The 18,477-nt window shown below is 39.5% G+C and overlaps 2 protein-coding genes across 5 annotated transcripts in view; both read right to left on the minus strand.

Moving 5' to 3' along the window:
• Nucleotides 1–5,221, minus strand: part of LOC138948814 (non-receptor tyrosine-protein kinase TYK2-like) — a 34,220-nt gene extending 28,999 nt beyond the window's left edge. The window contains exons 1-5 of one of the 2 annotated variants that reach the window (XM_070320443.1): nucleotides 5,048–5,221; nucleotides 4,440–4,530; nucleotides 3,301–3,712; nucleotides 1,700–1,837; nucleotides 503–866 (exon numbers count right to left, since the gene is read on the minus strand). In XM_070320443.1, the coding sequence (XP_070176544.1) occupies nucleotides 503–866; nucleotides 1,700–1,837; nucleotides 3,301–3,687 (889 nt within the window). In that variant the 5' untranslated portion in view covers nucleotides 3,688–3,712; nucleotides 4,440–4,530; nucleotides 5,048–5,221. The other variant, XM_070320450.1, reaches the window with a different exon arrangement.
• Nucleotides 5,222–8,001: 2,780 nt separating this feature from the next.
• LOC138948730 (tyrosine-protein kinase JAK2-like) overlaps nucleotides 8,002–18,477 on the minus strand; it is a 43,368-nt gene continuing 32,892 nt past the window's right edge. For 2 of the 3 annotated variants that reach the window (XM_070320337.1, XM_070320345.1), the window contains exons 20-21: nucleotides 17,676–17,815; nucleotides 16,626–16,862 (exon numbers count right to left, since the gene is read on the minus strand). In XM_070320337.1, coding sequence (XP_070176438.1) covers nucleotides 16,641–16,862; nucleotides 17,676–17,815 — 362 coding nt within the window. In that variant the 3' untranslated portion in view covers nucleotides 16,626–16,640. Of the gene's footprint in view, nucleotides 15,659–16,625; nucleotides 16,863–17,675; nucleotides 17,816–18,477 lie in introns of those variants that run through there. The other variant, XM_070320353.1, reaches the window with a different exon arrangement.

An 18,477-nucleotide genomic window follows, 5' to 3' on the forward strand; every position in this document is an offset into this window, starting at 1 on the left:
AAGATCCTGTAATCCATGTCAGAGTTCGGTGGGTTATAGAAACACGAAAATACCCAGCATGCTTCCTCCGAAAGCGGCGTATGGGTGCCTAAATGGCGGGGTAAAAACGGTCATACACGTAAAAGCTGTGGGAGTTTCAGCCCATGAACGAACAAACAAACAAACAAGAGGCCCCATTTTCTCAGATTTTGTGTTCATAACCTCTATAAATGTACCCCCATTTTAAGACTCCCTCCTTTTTAAGACATGATGTTGTCAGACTTTTGTAAGTCTTAAAAGGGGGGTTCCCCTGAAAAACACACACACACACAGGATATGGTGATGGACAAAAAGAGGGAGTTAAATCTGCTTATTGCAACCACAATGTGCACATTAATTTTTTGTTTAAATGACACTTTCTCCTGCAAAACTCTCTCATGATCTATAAAGAAACGAGTCTGATATTTTCATTTAGAGCAAAAACAGTCTTCACACATGTGTGATACCCCTGTCTCTACCTTACCTCCGTTCTTTCCTTTCTGTGTAGGGTAGTTCTCCACTTTTTCTGCAGGAAAGTATTCCAGAAGGTAGTACGGAACGTTGGCGAGAAAGTCTTCAACAAATGAGTGTCTCATCACACTCAGTGTTTCCTCGCCCCACTTCTTGAAGAAATCCTTGGTGTAGGTGCGCAGAACGCTTTTTGATTCAATGCGCATGAAAGGGTTACGGATGTTGAAAGTACTTGCAGACATGATGTTGTACTGCTTCTCAAGTTCGGGGGGCATTTTCTCAGGAAGAAGGCGCTGAACATTCACCTTGTTTCGTATATGCTCCAGTGTAGTGATTTCTTTCAAGGGTGTGTGGAGGATCCTTTCTGGTCGACAAGCCTATAGAGTTGGGAAGATAAGATACATATTCACATTAGTGCTGTCGTGAGTATGTGCATGTGCGCAAGTGTGTGTGTGTGTGTGTGTGCATGTGAGTGTGTGTGTGTTTGTGTGTGTGTCCATACATGTGTGTGTGTGTGTGTCCATACATGTGTGTGTGTAATCATTTTGTTTCTTACTCAAAATGTCAGAGACACCCCTAAAAATAACCTTTACAAAAGAATGTTTCCCCTTATCAAAATCAACACCCAAAATTAGAACAGCTAAATCTGAACAAGTGTTGTATGTTGGTGAAAAGAACAATCAATTTTCTGTCCTGGACAGTCAGTTTTGTGCACTTATCCCATCTAGCAATGATGTTATGGCATGCCAACGGAAGTTGGTGTACCTCATTTGCACAGAAATGTAATGATGAGGATGAAAGTCGCTTGTTCATTTCAATGCTTGTTATTCTCTCAGGTGCCATGAGATTGGTTCCGTACACCTCTCGCTTACTCACATTACACATATCGTATGCTCTTTTGTTATTTGATCAAAGAAATGCATGTTAACTCATTGTCTCCCAGGTACGGATATATCCGTACCCACTCATATGGCTCTATCTGACCAGGTACGGATATATCCGCTCGGACTGTTAGCTTCAGTCGCTTCCTGTAACGTCCATCTAACGCCTGCATTCCAGCGTGTTGATACACTGTTACTACATAGTCACTACAATTCTGAGTGACCTGCTGCAGCACAGCTGGTCTCGGCTAAAAAAAACTTGGTCAAAAAAGGCGGGGAAGAAAGTGTTAATGTAAAATCATGTTTGCTTCTGGCAAAAGCAACCCTACCACTGTGCCTTGCAGCTTGTAGCTGGCACCAGCCATGAGAATCCAGAGAGCTCTCTTGCTGATGTCCTTCACATCTCCGATCTTGATCTCAACACCAAAATGTGACCAAACACGTCCTGTCAAAAAATCTTCAGTACACTGAAACAAAACAACTTCTGATTAATTACAGTACAGACTGGAACCCCCCTTTTAAGACCTAACATAGAGGTAATTTTACAGAGGTTTTGACCAGAAAGTCTGAGAAAACGTCTTAAAAAGGAGGGAGTCATAAATTGGGGGGTCTTCAAAAAGGGGGGTTCATTGTAAAAGAAGCAAAATCTTGAGTTAGTGCCCTAAATCATTATTTTGTATCTTCTTCTTGTCGTTCGCTGATTGCGATTTGCGTGGATCTGTGGTTGGTTAAGGTGCGCCTGTTGGCCCAGATCCTCCGACTTCAGCCCTTAGGTTTCTTTCAGGGTTATCCCGCCCTTAGTTCCTGGCTCAAAAACCTAACCCTGGGAACAAATGGGGGATTTCTTACCGGGGGTCCCACCCCGGGGCTAGAGCTTTCAATGCGGCTCTTACTCGCATGGTGTAACCGTCATCGGACACGTAGGGCATTTATAGGGTAGTCAGTGCCATCTGCCAACCCACCCCGTCCTGGTAGAGACACCGCTAGTTGGTCCGGGACTGCTTATTCTATATTCGCAGCTGGTCCCCATATCTGGGGGCCGTTCCCCTATCCGCCACCTGGGGACCCGCCGGGTTGAGTATAGTCGCCCCCCTACTGAATTGGAAGGAGTCTGTTCCCGGATTTTGTATCAAAATTGCATTTACCTAATTAAAATTCGATCGATCTGTATAAACCAAAATAACTCAAATGATATTTATAAAAGTAATTATAATTGATATGTTCAATCGCTGGTACATCAGATCTTACAAGTTCCTATTTCCCTTCATTGGCTCTGTCGACGCCCAATTTTTCACCCGATTTCCCAGAATTAATGATTCTATTTTAAGTAACATCGGCTTTTGAGAAAAGCCCAATGTGCGATTGTATCACTGCTTATTGAACTTCTGGTTCAACATCAAACAGTGCTTACAAGCTGTGCTTTCAAAGTACATTTCCAGTAGCACTTCATCAAACTAACAAAAGGTGTGGATTAGCACAACATTAATACACACAAAAGTGTACAGGTGTATCAACACTAATGTATAATCCTATTGAATAATTATTACTGTTATCATAGATTGTTATACTGTGAAGTGCATTGCATTAAATACCACATTATAGAAATTATACATGTGAGCCGATTTAATAAAACACTGCTGCTAAGGTACCTTCACGATACAGGGCCTAATTAAGTATTTCTTCATATCTTGCACACTCACAAAGAAAATATTTGCAACGAAACTTGATCACCATGCATGTGAAACCCTTTATCTCCTAGTAAAACTTTGCTTAGCACCAATCACCTATGCTGTGAAATTGAAGCAAACACACAGGGTTACACATCTCATAAAGTCGACTAAACAAAATGTTTGTCAGTGACAGACTTCTGATTAACATGGATTTTACAAAAGTGAGAAAGCAAGCACTATGGATTTCCACACAAACCTACCTGACAGCATAGGTAATCAGCGAACATTCCTTCCGGAATGCTTTCCCTTGCTGGCCGCACTCTCACACGGAAGTAGAACTTAAGGTTACTGGTGAAGCTGTCAAAGATGTGGGCATCCGGGATCCACTGTTGCAGATCATGGTCAGCTGCGTAAAGCCCAAACATGGGAAAAAACTTGGGTCCGATCTTGTCCCAATCCTCAAGGGGGAACAACTTCCCAAGACTGGCAGAGAGGTGTTCAGCACAACGAATGCACACCTGCTCGCAGGACAAGGGCAAACCTTCCTGTATGATGGTGAGAGGTGGCGTTGTGAAGATGTTTGAGCCATAAAAGTTGACGGTGATGCTAGGTTTTGAAACAGACATCGGCGTGTAGGTCTCACCCATTTTCTTCTCGAGCTCTTAGCTCTTTCTGCAAGAACATCACTAGTATAATTATGAGTACCAATCCTACCCTGTAAAAGTGTAACTTGAAAAAATACTAGGATACCTGTGACTAAGGAATATCTTTTGAACTGGCTGTATGGAACATCTTTACCACTAGCTGTAAGTGCATGTCCCTTAGAAGTTGCGTTTGTCCTTTCATAATACTAGGTAGAACGGGAAACATTGATCACCTATATCGCGTTGTACATATATATAGATACCATTCACATCCAACTTGATAAAGGTACATGTTCTAAGTGTACATCCACTTTCTATGCTAAGGCCTAAAAAAAATAGGTGTGGTTACGGTAACCCGACCTACCCTATTTTTGGGGGCCGACCCTATAACTTTTTATTACATTTGTCACAAAAATACCACACAAAAACAAGTAAACGAGTGCAGAAAACGCAATGAAAGCGAAAGCGCCCGAGTCGCACACTTATTTCCCTGTCAAGTAGGTTTAATTTGTACACATTAGATAAAAAAGTTTTAAAAAAAAGTGATTGCCTACCTTCCTACCCTATTTTTTTGGGCTATGTTACCGTAACCACACCTATTATTTTTTGAGGCCTAAGCACATGAAGATACCTATATAAATAGAGACCACTGGTGACTGTAAGGGTGCTTATAGTTTTACAACAGCAAGTATAATGCAATGTATTATATTCATGTAAATGTGAACAACATGGGAAAAAAAATACCAACAACATACCTCCACTCGAGACAGCTGCCAATGATTCTGCCGACACTTGTGACACACTTAAGTCTCCTCACTCTTGAAACAAACCCATTCTACGTGTTGCCTGCACAAGACAGAACGTACCTTGTGCACGAGTACACTTCAAAATGTAAAACACACACACACGATAGAACACACACACACATTTGCTTCTCTTCCATGTTGGCTTTAACATTTGTTGTACTTTTTTTTTCTTCTGGTTATTTTATGTACACCTCTTTTCCTACAAATACAATGCATAATATAATGCCATTATTTGCCTATTGCTTTCTACTGAAGTGCTCTCAGCTTAGCTCTAGGAGAGATCGGTGAATGAGCTTTGAAGAATACCAAAACACTCAACGAAAGGACAGAATAAAATAACATAATATATATTCGAGAGAGATTACTGACGCATCAAACTTGAATTTCACCCAACGGGGCCCATAATTAATCTGAAACTGATCAAGCTGGAAAACTTCGAGCCAGTACTCAAAATCGTGGATTACTGGGTAAGATTAATGCTATGGCGTCTCTTCCCTATGAAGACATCTAGACTAACAGCCATTTCCAGCACACGTCATTTCATCCATAGGCCTGACCTGATAAACAACTTCCACACGCGTCGACACTCAACTCAAGCCAAGGACGGGATTTTCCCGGAATCTAAAAAACGAAAGTAGACAAAAACACAAGTAAAGTAAGAACGATATTGAAAGTGTAGTTTTGGGGAAAATTCGTTAATAATTTTACCACTTCCATCTGACTTGCACAGATCAAACAGCTTTTACAACATGAATAAACTTTCATCCAGCAGCCAACCTTTTCTCAGAAAATTAAGCGGCAGAGCACTCTGTCGGGTTTTTTGGAAAGTACAAGGGTTTGTTCCCCTGATTCACACACAAAATGTCGTCTGCTGCAGAATAAATGGCTGGGAGAATTAACTCTTTGTTTCAAAATACCGTAGAAACTGTGATCTTATGTTTAATGTTCTTGATTGTTGTGTGCATGGATATTTTAGTTTTTTGTGTCTGATCTTTTTCTCATGTATACATACATGTGCGTAAGATTTTTCTGATGCTGTTAATATTTAGATAAGTCTATGCTATCAGTATCAGGCCTAAAAAAAAAACAAGTCGCGTAAGGCGAAAATACAACATTTAGTCAAGTAGCTGTCGAACTCACAGAATGAAACTGAACGCAATGCAATGTTTCAGCAAGACCGTAGCATCGTCAGTCCACCGCTCATGGCGAAGGCAGTGAAATTGACAAGAAGAGCGGGGTAGTAGTTGCGCTGAGAAGGATAGCACGCTTTTCTGTACCTCTCTTCGTTTTAACTTTCTGAGCGTGTTTTGAATCCAAACATATCATATCTATATGTTTTTGGAATCAGGAACCGACAAGGAATAAGATGAAAGTGTTTTTAAATTGATTTTGACAATTTAATTTTGATAATAATTTTTATATATTTAATTTTCAGAGCTTGTTTTTAATCCCAATATAACATATTTATATGTTTTTGGAATCAGAAAATGATGGAGAATAAGATGAACGTAAATTTGGATCGTTTTATAAATTTTTATTTTTTTTTACAATTTTCAGATTTTTAATGACCAAAGTCATTAATTAATTTTTAAGCGCCCAAGCTGAAATGCAATACCGAAGTCCGGGCTTCGTCGAAGATTACTTGACCAAAATTTCAACCAATTTGGTTGAAAAATGAGGGCGTGACAGTGCCGCCTCAACTTTCACGAAAAGCCGGATATGACGTCATCAAAGACATTTATCAAAAAAATGAAAAAAACGTTCGGGGATTTCATACCCAGGAACTCTCATGTCAAATTTCATAAAGATCGGTCCAGTAGTTTAGTCTGAATCGCTCTACACACACACACAGACAGACACACACACACACACACACGCACATACACCACGACCCTCGTCTCGATTCCCCCCTCTACGTTAAAACATTTAGTCAAAACTTGACTAAATGTAAAAAAGGTGTGGTTACGGTAACCCGACCTACCCTATTTTTAAGGGCCGACCCTATAACTTTTTATTACATTTGTCAAAAACACACCAAAAAAACAAGAAAACGAGTGCAGAAAATGCAATGAAAGCGAAAGCGCTCGAGTCGCACACTTATTTCCCTGTCAAGTAGGTTTAATTTGTACACATTAGGAAAAAAAGTTTAAAAAAAAAAGTGATTGCCTACCTTCCTACCCTATTTTTTTTTTGGCCTCAGTCAACTACATGTACGTCCATGCAGCATACAAGCAATCTTAAACAATTTACGTCTTCCCACAAAAACACGCATTGGCAATATTTTATTTCAAGGAAAGTGTTCTCGTTGAAATTTCTTCTCTGTTTATTTTTTCTGTATGTTTTCACTTTATATGAAGGCTGTGAAAAACTATAATTGTCACACTGCTTATTTTCAAGTTTCCCAACAGAGGAATGGAAGGTGCCCTATCTGGGAGGAACCAAGGGTTCAGTTGTACAAACAACAGATGAATAATTTTCTTCAGGGAGGTTTCCACCAAGAGTCTAAAAACTGTATTTTTTGTATTAGTATTTTTTTTACCACAGTAACATGAAGCACAATGAATTCCATTAGTGTATGCATTACCCAATATTGACGGACTGTGTGATGATATCTTCTGCTATGGTCTGTTGAGACAGTGATATCAAAATCGAGACCGGAGGTCGAGATTTTGATATCACTGTCGAAACAGACCAATAGCAGAAGATATCATCACACAGTCAGTCAATGTTAGATATATTGCTAATTCTGTGGACATTTTGTATTTACTGAAAAGAAATTACAAAAGTATTTGTCTCAGTTTTGGCTGTTCCATATCCCTCCCCCTGATTATTATTTCTTTTTGTTCACTCTTTTCTTGTACTTTTCAGTATTTAAAAATGTCTTTTCTTTCAAAAAGTCTTTAGTCACTTGCTCAACTAAATTCTGGGATCATTACATTTTCATATATATTTGTTTGTTTTTAAATTCAGGTGTTTTTGTTTTTGAAGTGGGGAAGCAATAAAGAGGTCGTCGATATCAAAACTGATATCGACGGAAATGAGCTCAGTTTTGCCCAATTGACCAATGGAAATCCACGTAACATATGAAATAGCAATATAGACCTATATGTGACCCTCCACCACGAAATGAGTCGCATGTCACCTCGCGCGGTTCTGCGCTAGGCTTAATAAAAGTCCGGGGAGTGTCTGGTAACAGTGTGAGGGTCACCTTAGTCACAGGCTTATAACTCAAAAAGTTGTCGCTCTTTTCTAAAACGGTTTTCACCACTGGATAGAGCATAAAAAACTCTTTAGAAAAATGTAAAAATATGAAAATCATGCAAAGGTGACATGCGACTCATTCCGTGGTGGAGGGTCACATATTAGAAGGTCCCTGGTGTATGTCTGTATTCACTTGATTTATTCTGCTTTTATTTGCAGTTTGATATTGTTGTTGTATGATCTTAAATGTCTAAAACACACCCTCACACACACACTCTTACACATATGTCACAATATGTACAAACATGAATCTATTCAGGAATATAATTCTCAAATAAATCTCTCAATGGTATATATACTGTGCACTGGTCCAACAAATGAAAACTATGTCAAATGAGTGATATATGCACATTAAAATAAACCATATAAAATTGGTATTACAGTGTAGCAACAATAACAACTAAATATTATAAAGTAGAAAAAATAATAGTGATGATATCTAAATCACAAAAAGAAATTCTGCTTTGGCGTTATAGCTGAAATAATTGGTAAATCAAAGTATACTATGACAGAGTCTGGTTAATAATTCCTTTAGGGGGCCACTCCACCTCGTGAAAACAATTCCCCTCACTGTCCGAGATCTGTTCATCCCTCCACTTGGTCAAATACCAAAAATCAACACCCTGACTGCTTGCTGTGGTGAGTTGGTATTTTTTATGAATGAATTTCTGAAAAGGCACCATGGAGTGCCTTTTATGAAATGAATCTTACAAAAAATTACCACTGTTCACAGACAGCAACCAGGCTGTTCACTTTTAGTATGTGACCAAGGGGAGGGATGGTCTTAATCCCATGTAAAAGCCTGACCAGATCTGAGACGGTGAGGCAAACTGCTTTCATGAGGCGAAATGGGCCTTCAAAGGCGCTAATTTTATTTATCATCAAACCTGTTCAGCTTTTATGGCACATTTCTGTTAAAGGCAGAGTAAGCCTCCCATAAACCATCACAGATACGGTCAGGCTTTTACACACAGTACAAACACCCTTTCATTTAAACACTCACCAATTGAGAACATCCTAGGTGCCCTCCGTAAAGAGCGAACAATTTTCAAAGAATTTATTTTTGCGTGGTTTATCTTACCCCTGAGCCATCGTGAACCCGTGTGATCCAGTTTTCCTTTTTCACAATGCAGTCGTCAGTTAGTCATGAATGCGACTCGATGTGAGCTTATCTACAATAGCACGTTTTTTATGCACGAAACAACGGCTGTGGTTCACAAGAACTCTAGCAATGGCTTTTGACTGTTGAGAGGAACGGCGATTTGCACTGATAAACCTTCGTCTGCTACGACCCTTGCGTGACCCTGCTTCCGGGCTTTTCTTTTTTTTAAACTTTCACAACTTCGAATTGTTCTGATCTTGTCTTGATGAAAAACGAATTCTTTTATGATTAAAGAATGTTTGTGTAACAAGCTGTCAATTTATTATTTAGATTTTAAAAGTTAGGTCTAGCGCAAAAACGAGGCGCCGTTGTTGTTAACGAACAAGTCTACGAAAATAAATTCTTTGAAAATGTCTCACGCTCGACAGAAAGCAGCCAGGATGTTCCCGTTCGGTTTGTTTGTTTGTTTATTTGTTGCTTAACGTCCAGCCGACTACGCAGAGCCATATAAGGACGAGGAAGGGGGGGATGAAGGGGGCCACTTGTCAAGCGATTCCTGTTTACAAATGCACTAACCCATTACTTGTGTCCCAGCAGGCTTTAGTAAAACTAAATTAATACCTACTGGAAGATTACCAGTTTCCAGTATGTTAAAATAGGCTTAACCTATCTACTGCTGGACTTACATCAGAACACTAACAGATTAAACTATACATGAATCGCGAGACAAGCGGCAAGAGAAGAGATTTTTGGAAAAAATACAGGTGAATGAGCAAGAAGGCAGAAAAAAGAAAAGAATTCATGAAGAAAAAGAGAGCATGACAGGAAAGAGGAACCAAAAATCTACCTAACAGCAAACTAGAAAGCTCCTGCGGTTCCAAAAACAGGAGGGGCTTTTAATTTCATAACCGCAGTGCCCCACTGCGGGATCCCGTTCGGTGAGCGTTCAAATGGAAGTATGCTTGTACTGTATTTAGACGCTCGGGGAGCTCTGTGATGGTTTACGGGAGGCTTACTGTGCCTTTAAACAAATAACACATTACACAGAATCACACGCACATAAAATTCACAAAAAATAGAACTCGATACAAAAGTGATTACATAGACCAAATGCATCAATTACAAAATTAAGTACCAAAAGAATTTGAGCAAACTGAAAATTTGGCGCTTCCCGGTCAAGCGTTGTGACACTAAATTAATTACATGTGACCTGAACTGGGAATCTTGCATGCATGGCTCTTCCTTATCAGACCTCTGTGACTCTAATTGGTTCTTAATTATTGTATCCCTCCTCTAGGCAAAAATAACAATTGTCCCATGCCATACCAGCTTTTGCGGAACTGCAACATTAATATCTATGGCACATCTTTCTTTCTTTATTTGGTGTTTTACGTCGTTTTCAACCATTCAAGGTTATATATTTATGGCACATTGCTGCTAAACAAAAAACACATATTACACAGAATCACACGCATATTAAAATCACAAAAAATAAAACTTAATACAAAAGTGATTACATAGACCAAATGCATCATGCAATTACAAACTCTGAAATAACAGCACATTTGCAAACAGCCATAAATTCAACATCAGGCGTTTGAATTATCACACAGAAACAGTGTTCACTTCACCGAATTCAGACTGTGATATTCAAATCATATTTCTGGTGTAGCATACTCTTAGTGACATTGTCCTCGGACAAATTAAGAGACGGTTAGATTCAAGAGATTTAATGGAGTTTCAAGCAAAAAGCCAAACAACTCTTAATAGCATTTTGCATACAGACGTCATGGGTTGTACTTGACACAGGAAATATGGCAGGAGAGGTCTAAGTTGACCAAATGCAGGTGCATTCGGTTTGTTGACCTGAAAACATTTCGACAAACATTCACCCAGAAGTGCAAAGAAAATAGCATGAACTAATGTTAGCTGTAATTACCACCTGAAGTCAACCTGTCTGTTCAAGGCTCCTTTTGCTGTTTTGGTAAGTGAGATTGTGCTGGTATGAATGCTTTATTTTAGTAAATAGATCGACTTAAAATTTAAATGAATGAATGAAATTGTTTTATTATAATTGTATGCCAGTTTAGTTAGTTCAGTTTGAATGCTTTGGAATTCAGTTGGAAAGAAGGAATGTGAACATGCATAAACTAGTTTTGAGCCAGCTTCTTTATTTTTGATGGCGTTCATGTTGTTTACAAGTTACTTTCTATTTGAATAATATGTCTAGGGAAATGTCAGTCTCAATTGCTACTGAAAGAAGGCACATGTATTTTTATTATTGGAAACAAAGAGTTGGCTTGTGTAATACCTGAGTTTGATATTTAACTTTCATTGTCAATGTACACATAGTAATAATTGATGTAATACTTGTAGGTTATACCCTGGCCAAACTGAGGAGTGAAAAACCCTCATAACTACGACTACAGTATTTTTGAGGTATGCAATATTTATTATTGCTGTGTGACATTCTTTATTTAAGAATGGAGTTCATGTTAAATTATTCTCAGCATGTCAGATTCACATGTTGATGTTGTAAATTGGTTGCATTGTATACATATAATATTTACGTGTATGCCGTTTTGTATCGATTTCTCAGTGAAGCATGCAATGTTGCAGAACTAAATGGAATATTTGATGTATATGTATACTTGTGAGAGCCGTAATTTGATTTAATGTTAATGTGAATCAAATGAGGTAAACTATTTAATTTTGTTTGTTTGTTTATTTGTTGCTTAACGTCCAGCCGACTACGCAGAGCCATATCAGGACGAGGAAGGGGGGGATGAAGGGGGCCACTTGTCAAGCGATTCCTGTTTACAAATGCACTAACCCATTACTTGTGTCCCAGCAGGCTTTAGTAAAACTAAATTAATACCTACTGGAAGATTACCAGTTTCCAGTATGTTAAAATAGGCTTAACCTATCTACTGCTGGACTTACATCAGAACACTAACAGATTAAACTATACATGAATCGCGAGACAAGCGGCAAGAGAAGAGATTTTTGGAAAAAATACAGGTGAATGAGCAAGAAGGCAGAAAAAAGAAAAGAATTCATGAAGAAAAAGAGAGCATGACAGGAAAGAGGAACCAAAAATCTACCTAACAGCAAACTAGAAAGCTCCTGCGGTTCCAAAAACAGGAGGGGCCTTTAATTTCATAACCGCAGTGCCCCACTGCGGGAAACTATTTAATTATTGATTTACAATCTTAGAACTTTATTGTACTGGAACACCTTGTTTTCATTATTTTATTTACATGTGTTTCAGGGTTTTTTGCCATGCGATTCTTCATGGAGAATAAAAAGCGAAGTCGGATTACCACACCGCCTTGTCCGAGTGCGAGACGGTTACATATGTACTAACTCCAGCTGTGTAGTGTAGTAAAGTGTCATTTGCTCAACGCGGAGCGCAATACTTCATTCTTATCAAAGTGAAATTGAACTCGGTAGTTTACGACAGTCCTGCGTAGGACATGAAATTTAGTGTGATCTGTTTTCCTACAGAAACTGCACACTGGAGCATTCCCTGTATACAGGGAAAACATCTACAGAAAGTGCACCTGCAGGAAATGCACACACTTTTGATCGACTTAGACCCCTTCTGCAGAAATATCATAAAAGATTAAATGGTATGATTTGATGAGTGCAAGTCCTCCGATATTAATCTTACACACACCACAGTTGTTCCCAGGCACAGAGGACCTGGATTCAAAATATATATCAGTCAAAATGTCCTGACCACAAGAATCAGTTGTGTCTTCTTCTTCTTGGCGTTCACTGGAGCTTACACATTCAGTCCGGCTCGGACACATTCATCCTACATGTCAAAATGATTGGACATTCGACTGGCCTTGGGTCAGAACAATGCGTCAGATCAAGAAAGTATGCGTATATGACCAAAGACCGAGGCTTGGAACAACACTGCACATGCACACACGCACATACAAGTGCACACATGCATACACAAATGGTAAGACAGCTCTATGTCTGTGGGAATTATCCTTAATGAGCCCATGTTATGCAACAATTGTATAGAGTACCTGAAAGCAAGATGAAGCTGAGCACTGGTAAACACACATGCTAGCTCATAGTCTTTATGACAAGGAAGCTTTACACTGTCCAAACCTGGTTACATGTACATGAGAACACAAATAGCAGCCTGCACACCTTTGCAATAGCAATTTAGACTTGCTACAAGGTACTTGTCAATAGGAATAACCATACCGTCATACCAAGTTTCACCACAAAAACCTTAGCTTCATAATCAATCCTAAAAAATAATTATGAAAGACAAAAACATCAAAGCCTTCCTTTAAATAATAACTCTGTAATGGACCGTGGCTAACATTTCTCAAATTCAATATGATGTACATACAAGAAACACTTCACTTCAAAATATTCATGAGTTTAAAATAGCAAAGATGAACACAATATCAAATGCTTAAAGTCCCCATTAAAGAGTCCTACTGGAAGGAGGCAAACTTGCAACAACTGTATTGAATCCTCATAATCCATCCTTGATCTCTCTCCCCTCAAACTGATTCTGAACCCAAGCCCCCAAACAAACTGAATAGTGTATGGCATGCTTTTTTCATTCAGTGGAACCCCCCTTTTACGACCTCCAAAAATCTGAGAAAATCAGGTCTTAAAAAGGAGCGAGTCTTAAAATGGGGGTAAATTTAGAGAGGATTTAAATAGGAACTCAAAAAAACTAAGGTCTTAAAAGGGAGGAAGTCTTAAATTGGGGGGTCTTAAAAGGGGGGTTCAACTGTAATTAACATATTCAGGGTTTCATTTACTAGTGCGCCCTGCGCCATTGCATTAAATCTGAAAATGTCCCATCACAATTCCCTTCAGTGCGTCAAAGGGCGCATTGAGATTACGTACCACTGCACCACCAAATGTACACTATACATCGGATTACACACACACACACACACACACACACACACACACACACACACACACACACACACACACACAGAGATAACACAATACAGCAGCTAATTCTCAGATGGCACCATATTGCACCATTTTACATCTTTGGTCAAAACGGGTACAGGCCTCTTTTGCGCTTCTTGCCTTCGACTATGTCCCATCGGAATTTGGTTGAGGGGGACAAGTGTCCCATTGCCTTTTTCTCCCAGGCTAAACCCTGCATATTAAGTGAAATCTTATATATCTGCAGAACGCAAATCAATCAACAGAAAGTGGCCACACAGCACTTTTAAGCAGTATTTGTACAGCTGTATCGTGGAGACATTTTTCAAGAGATTACATTTTTTCCCATGATTTCTGATTTTTCAACAATATTAGATGAAGTTGTAATAACTTTTTCCAACAGCATGCACATACAAGGCACAAAACATGATTACATTCAGTAACAACAATGACAACAACAACAACACAAAAACATTAAAAGAAGACCATTACATGTACATACATTGCAGACATATTCCCTGTGAATATTCGATTCAAAATGCACCCTTGCAACGTTTGTAAAATTAAGCGTTGTCACAGCCAACAAAGAACATGATTACAACAAAAGAGTATGAGGATGAATGTTTGGTTCTAGTACTCCATGCCAACATCCCATCGATGCTTCCAATTATGTAATCACACAAAATGAAAGGAGAAAGATACAAATATGAGACACAATATATCCAACAAACACAATTAAGGCACAATATATCTTGAGGACACCCGATGGTGTCTACAATCAATATTAGCAAGAGTGTGACACAAAAGTGCACAGTACATGAATGTCTTGAGACTGAGAGCCAGACTAGCTCAGAATATTCCAAAGACAGTTTGGTCATCTATAAATGTCAGCACCTTGGGATCATCGAATGACGTGCCAACTTGTCAAAACTCTGAAACAGATATTGTGACCAGGGGGAGATGATCTTGGTAACACGAGTTGCCATTTTTCAAATGTTTCAAGCGTAGAGTCATAGTTTCTTCACCAGTTTTTCTCACTTCTGGTCCTGTTGCATTCGCACTAACTCGAGCAAGTTCTTCTGATTCTGTGCTCAGTGTGCATGATTTGATGAAACACCCTGCAATGGCGACTGATAATGGCTATAACTTATTATTATTATTTTTCATTTCTCTTCGTAGTATGAACTAGGATCAAAAGACTGACACATGTCAAAAGTTACAACAGCACACAAGAATATTTTTGTTCATGAAAAATTTTAGGCAGGCAGGCATCATTTTAATTTCTAAAAGTATAAACTTAATCTGTGTAAAACTTAGTACTTAATTCAGTTGCCATTTTCAGATATTTCATTGAATTACACACAATCAGCATCAGGTATCAGTAGGAAGCCTATGCCAGAACAAATGCAACGCTACCAAATATGCTACCAGCTGCGTCAAGAAAATGAGTGCAGTAGTAAAGACACACAAAGCATTTGAAAGCAGTGAACATCACAACAAACCATTTAGTTAATCAAGCTCAGTGTCTGTCAGATCTGCAATCATCCGAAAAAGGTTGGTGAAGTCAGGTCTGGTCCTGTCATCAAATTTCCAGCACTGCTTCATAATAGCATATACTTTGGGAGGGCAGTAAAGCGGTTTGGGCAGATGCTGATGTTGCTGCTTGTGCTTCCCTTCTTGGTACATCTTTATGAGCTCATCGACCAGCTCAGTACCTTTCACATTCTTCTTGTTCAGATGTTTTTCTGGTCCGTCGGCGCTGAACATTTCCCACAGCGTGACACCAAAGGACCACACATCTGTCTTGATGGTGAACTTCTGCTCTCCACAGTTCCAGTTTTCTATGATCTCGCAAGGCATCCTGAAGAGAGTAAACACACAATGAGTTTGGAAACTACAGGTACATGTACAATGCATTTACAGTTACAGTTAATACAGACATGCACAAATCGACACACTTCTCTTTTTATTCTTCTTTGTTCATGGGCTAAAACTCCCATGTTCACTCATGTGTTTGCACAAGTGGATTTTAACCTCTATGACCGTTTTTATGCCGCCATTCTGGCAGCATATGCCGATTTCGGGGGAAGCATGCTGGGTATTTTTCGAGTTTTTTAACCCACTGAACTGACATGGGTTACTGGATCTTTTTCGTGCGCAATTGGACTTGTGCTTGCGTGTACACACTAAGGGGGATAAGGCACTAGCAGGTATGCACCTAAGTTGACCTGGGAGATCGGAAAAAATGTCCACCATTAACCCACCAGGCGGCTGCGGCCTGGGATTTGAACTCATGACCTTCCGATGTCTTATCCACTATGCCACTGTGCCCGTCAATTACATACTTACTTACTGCCCGTTATGCCGGTTGGCATGTTGGGCAGCAAAACACACAAAGTAATGTTGGTTTCCTTTGCTGCTGTTTTTGTAACAAGCCTCTATTTTTTTAAGAGACTGGGTTGTTAGCCAGTGCCCAACCCCCCACCTAGAGGACCAGTGGATTGCACCTTGTCAGACCTCTACCCTTCGACCTGTCTGGGTTGGGTGGCCCTACCAGGAGTCGAAGCTAGCTTCCTCCGGCATAGCTCTATGGGTCGCTGAGGCACACAAACCACCCGACCACGTCAAGGTGGCAATCCATCGGGCACCCATTACATGTGGTCAAGACGGGCGCCCGTCAATTGACACACATTAAATGTACGTAATACTGACATTCACATGATAACAGATTGAACAAAAAAAGAGAAACAAGCAAAATGTCCGAGGAGGATAGATGAGAAATTAGGTGGAAGGCGGAGATTTGGGTGTGTGTTTTTAAAATGACTAACTGCGTAATGCAACACTCACCAAAAGATCGGCAAGACATCTGGCTTGACTTTCGACTTCTTTGTGTCGTAGTAATAAATTCCCTTCTCCCCCTTCCCCAGCTTGTGGGACAGTCCAAAGTCGCTGAGTTTTGCTGTATAGGATTTTCTTCCTGATCCACAAGCACTGAACAGCAAGACGTTCCTCGCTGCCAAGTCTCCGTGGATCATTTTCTCAGTCTCGCAGATGTATTGCATGCCCTAGTTAAAATGAAATGAAAAGGAAAAACAGAAAGTCAAACTAGTCTGCAAACTAGGCTTCAACTACTAATTAGTCTGCAAACTAGACTTCAAACTAATAGTAATAATGATAATAATAAAACATTCTTCTAAAGCGCTGTTCACCGCCAGATAACAGTCTCATGGCGCTTTACACACACACAAAAAACATTGGACATTAAAATTCAACATTTTACATATAAAAAGTTTCCTCGTAAGAAATGAAATTCAAGCATTATTAGCTTACATTTCATAAACAACAACCACATACAATCATACGATAATCTAGAAGATTTAAAAAAGATGAAAAATACAAAAGATAAGTAATAGACACAGAATTACACATAAAAAGGCTGACATATCTTTCTTTATTTGGTGTTTTACGTCGTTTTCAACCACGAAGGTTATATCGCGACGGGGAAAGGGGGGAGAGGGGATAGAGCCACTTGTCAATTGTTTCTTGTTCACAAAAGCACTAATCAAAAATTTGCTCCAGGGGCTTGCAACGTAGTACAATATATTACCTTACTGGGAGAATGGGCTGACATATAAAATAGAACTTACATAAAAGCGTACAGATCTAAAACAGAACGAAGATGTAACACGAACTGTGGGGCAACAAATCAACAACATAGAATGCCCTTTCTTAACAATACATTTAACTGCTAATAACATTCACTGAAACTCATTGTTCTGCACATTTTTACAAAGCTACCAGAATAAATGTACGTATTTCTTAACTCAGTGCACACAAAAAATACTCAAGCATGCAACCGAAGATGTAATAATATCCACCTCGGCAATGTTCATGGCAAAACCATGCAACTCCTTCTTGAAATCCAAGCTTCCAAGTGAACTTCCCTTAAGCTTAACGTAAGACTCCAGGGTCCCTTTGTCTGCAAACTCCATCACCAGTTGGTAAGGGATTCGGTAACCTGGGAACACAACATCACCATACACATAATCACTGGTATATGATTAACAAGTTAGTATCCCCCTGTATTGGTTTTGCATGTTTTAACCACTTGCCTACCTTTACATATATAATGAACTGGCCATAGAGCGTCATCGTTCTGAACTAAATCTTCAAAATCTCCAAAACCAATAGACCTTTTCGGTATCTGAGCAGCTCTCGTGAGACACGCTCTTTGTTGTGCTTTGAACATCGCGAGAACTTCGAACCTTGGCTTGTGCAGCTCGCACGAGATCGCTGTACCACATGCTTTGCTTTGCTCTGAAGTTTGCGAGAGATTACGAGAGCTTGGAATACCGATAGGGTCTATTGGAATTCTGGGTAGGGAAATCCTTTCATGAAGTGACATCAGCGCCTTTCGGCGATTGCAGGTCTATGCATTTTGGAGATGGACTGCCAATATAACGTTGGTCACACTTGAAATGCATGCTACTTGCGTTAGCTTTCCAAACTGATATGAAGTGAACGTGAGCATAAGGTCAGTTATCAACATAACTTGACCTTGAACAGTGAGAGCAACAGAACGTACAGTACACAAATACAGAGGGACTAGGAAACTTGGAAACCGATGAGTTGATATCGACACATGCTCGAGAACCCACGTGTCAATATTACTATTTTTTA

This window comes from Littorina saxatilis, linkage group LG1, assembly GCF_037325665.1.
Source record: "Littorina saxatilis isolate snail1 linkage group LG1, US_GU_Lsax_2.0, whole genome shotgun sequence".
In the NCBI taxonomy this organism is placed as follows: domain Eukaryota; kingdom Metazoa; phylum Mollusca; class Gastropoda; order Littorinimorpha; family Littorinidae; genus Littorina; species Littorina saxatilis.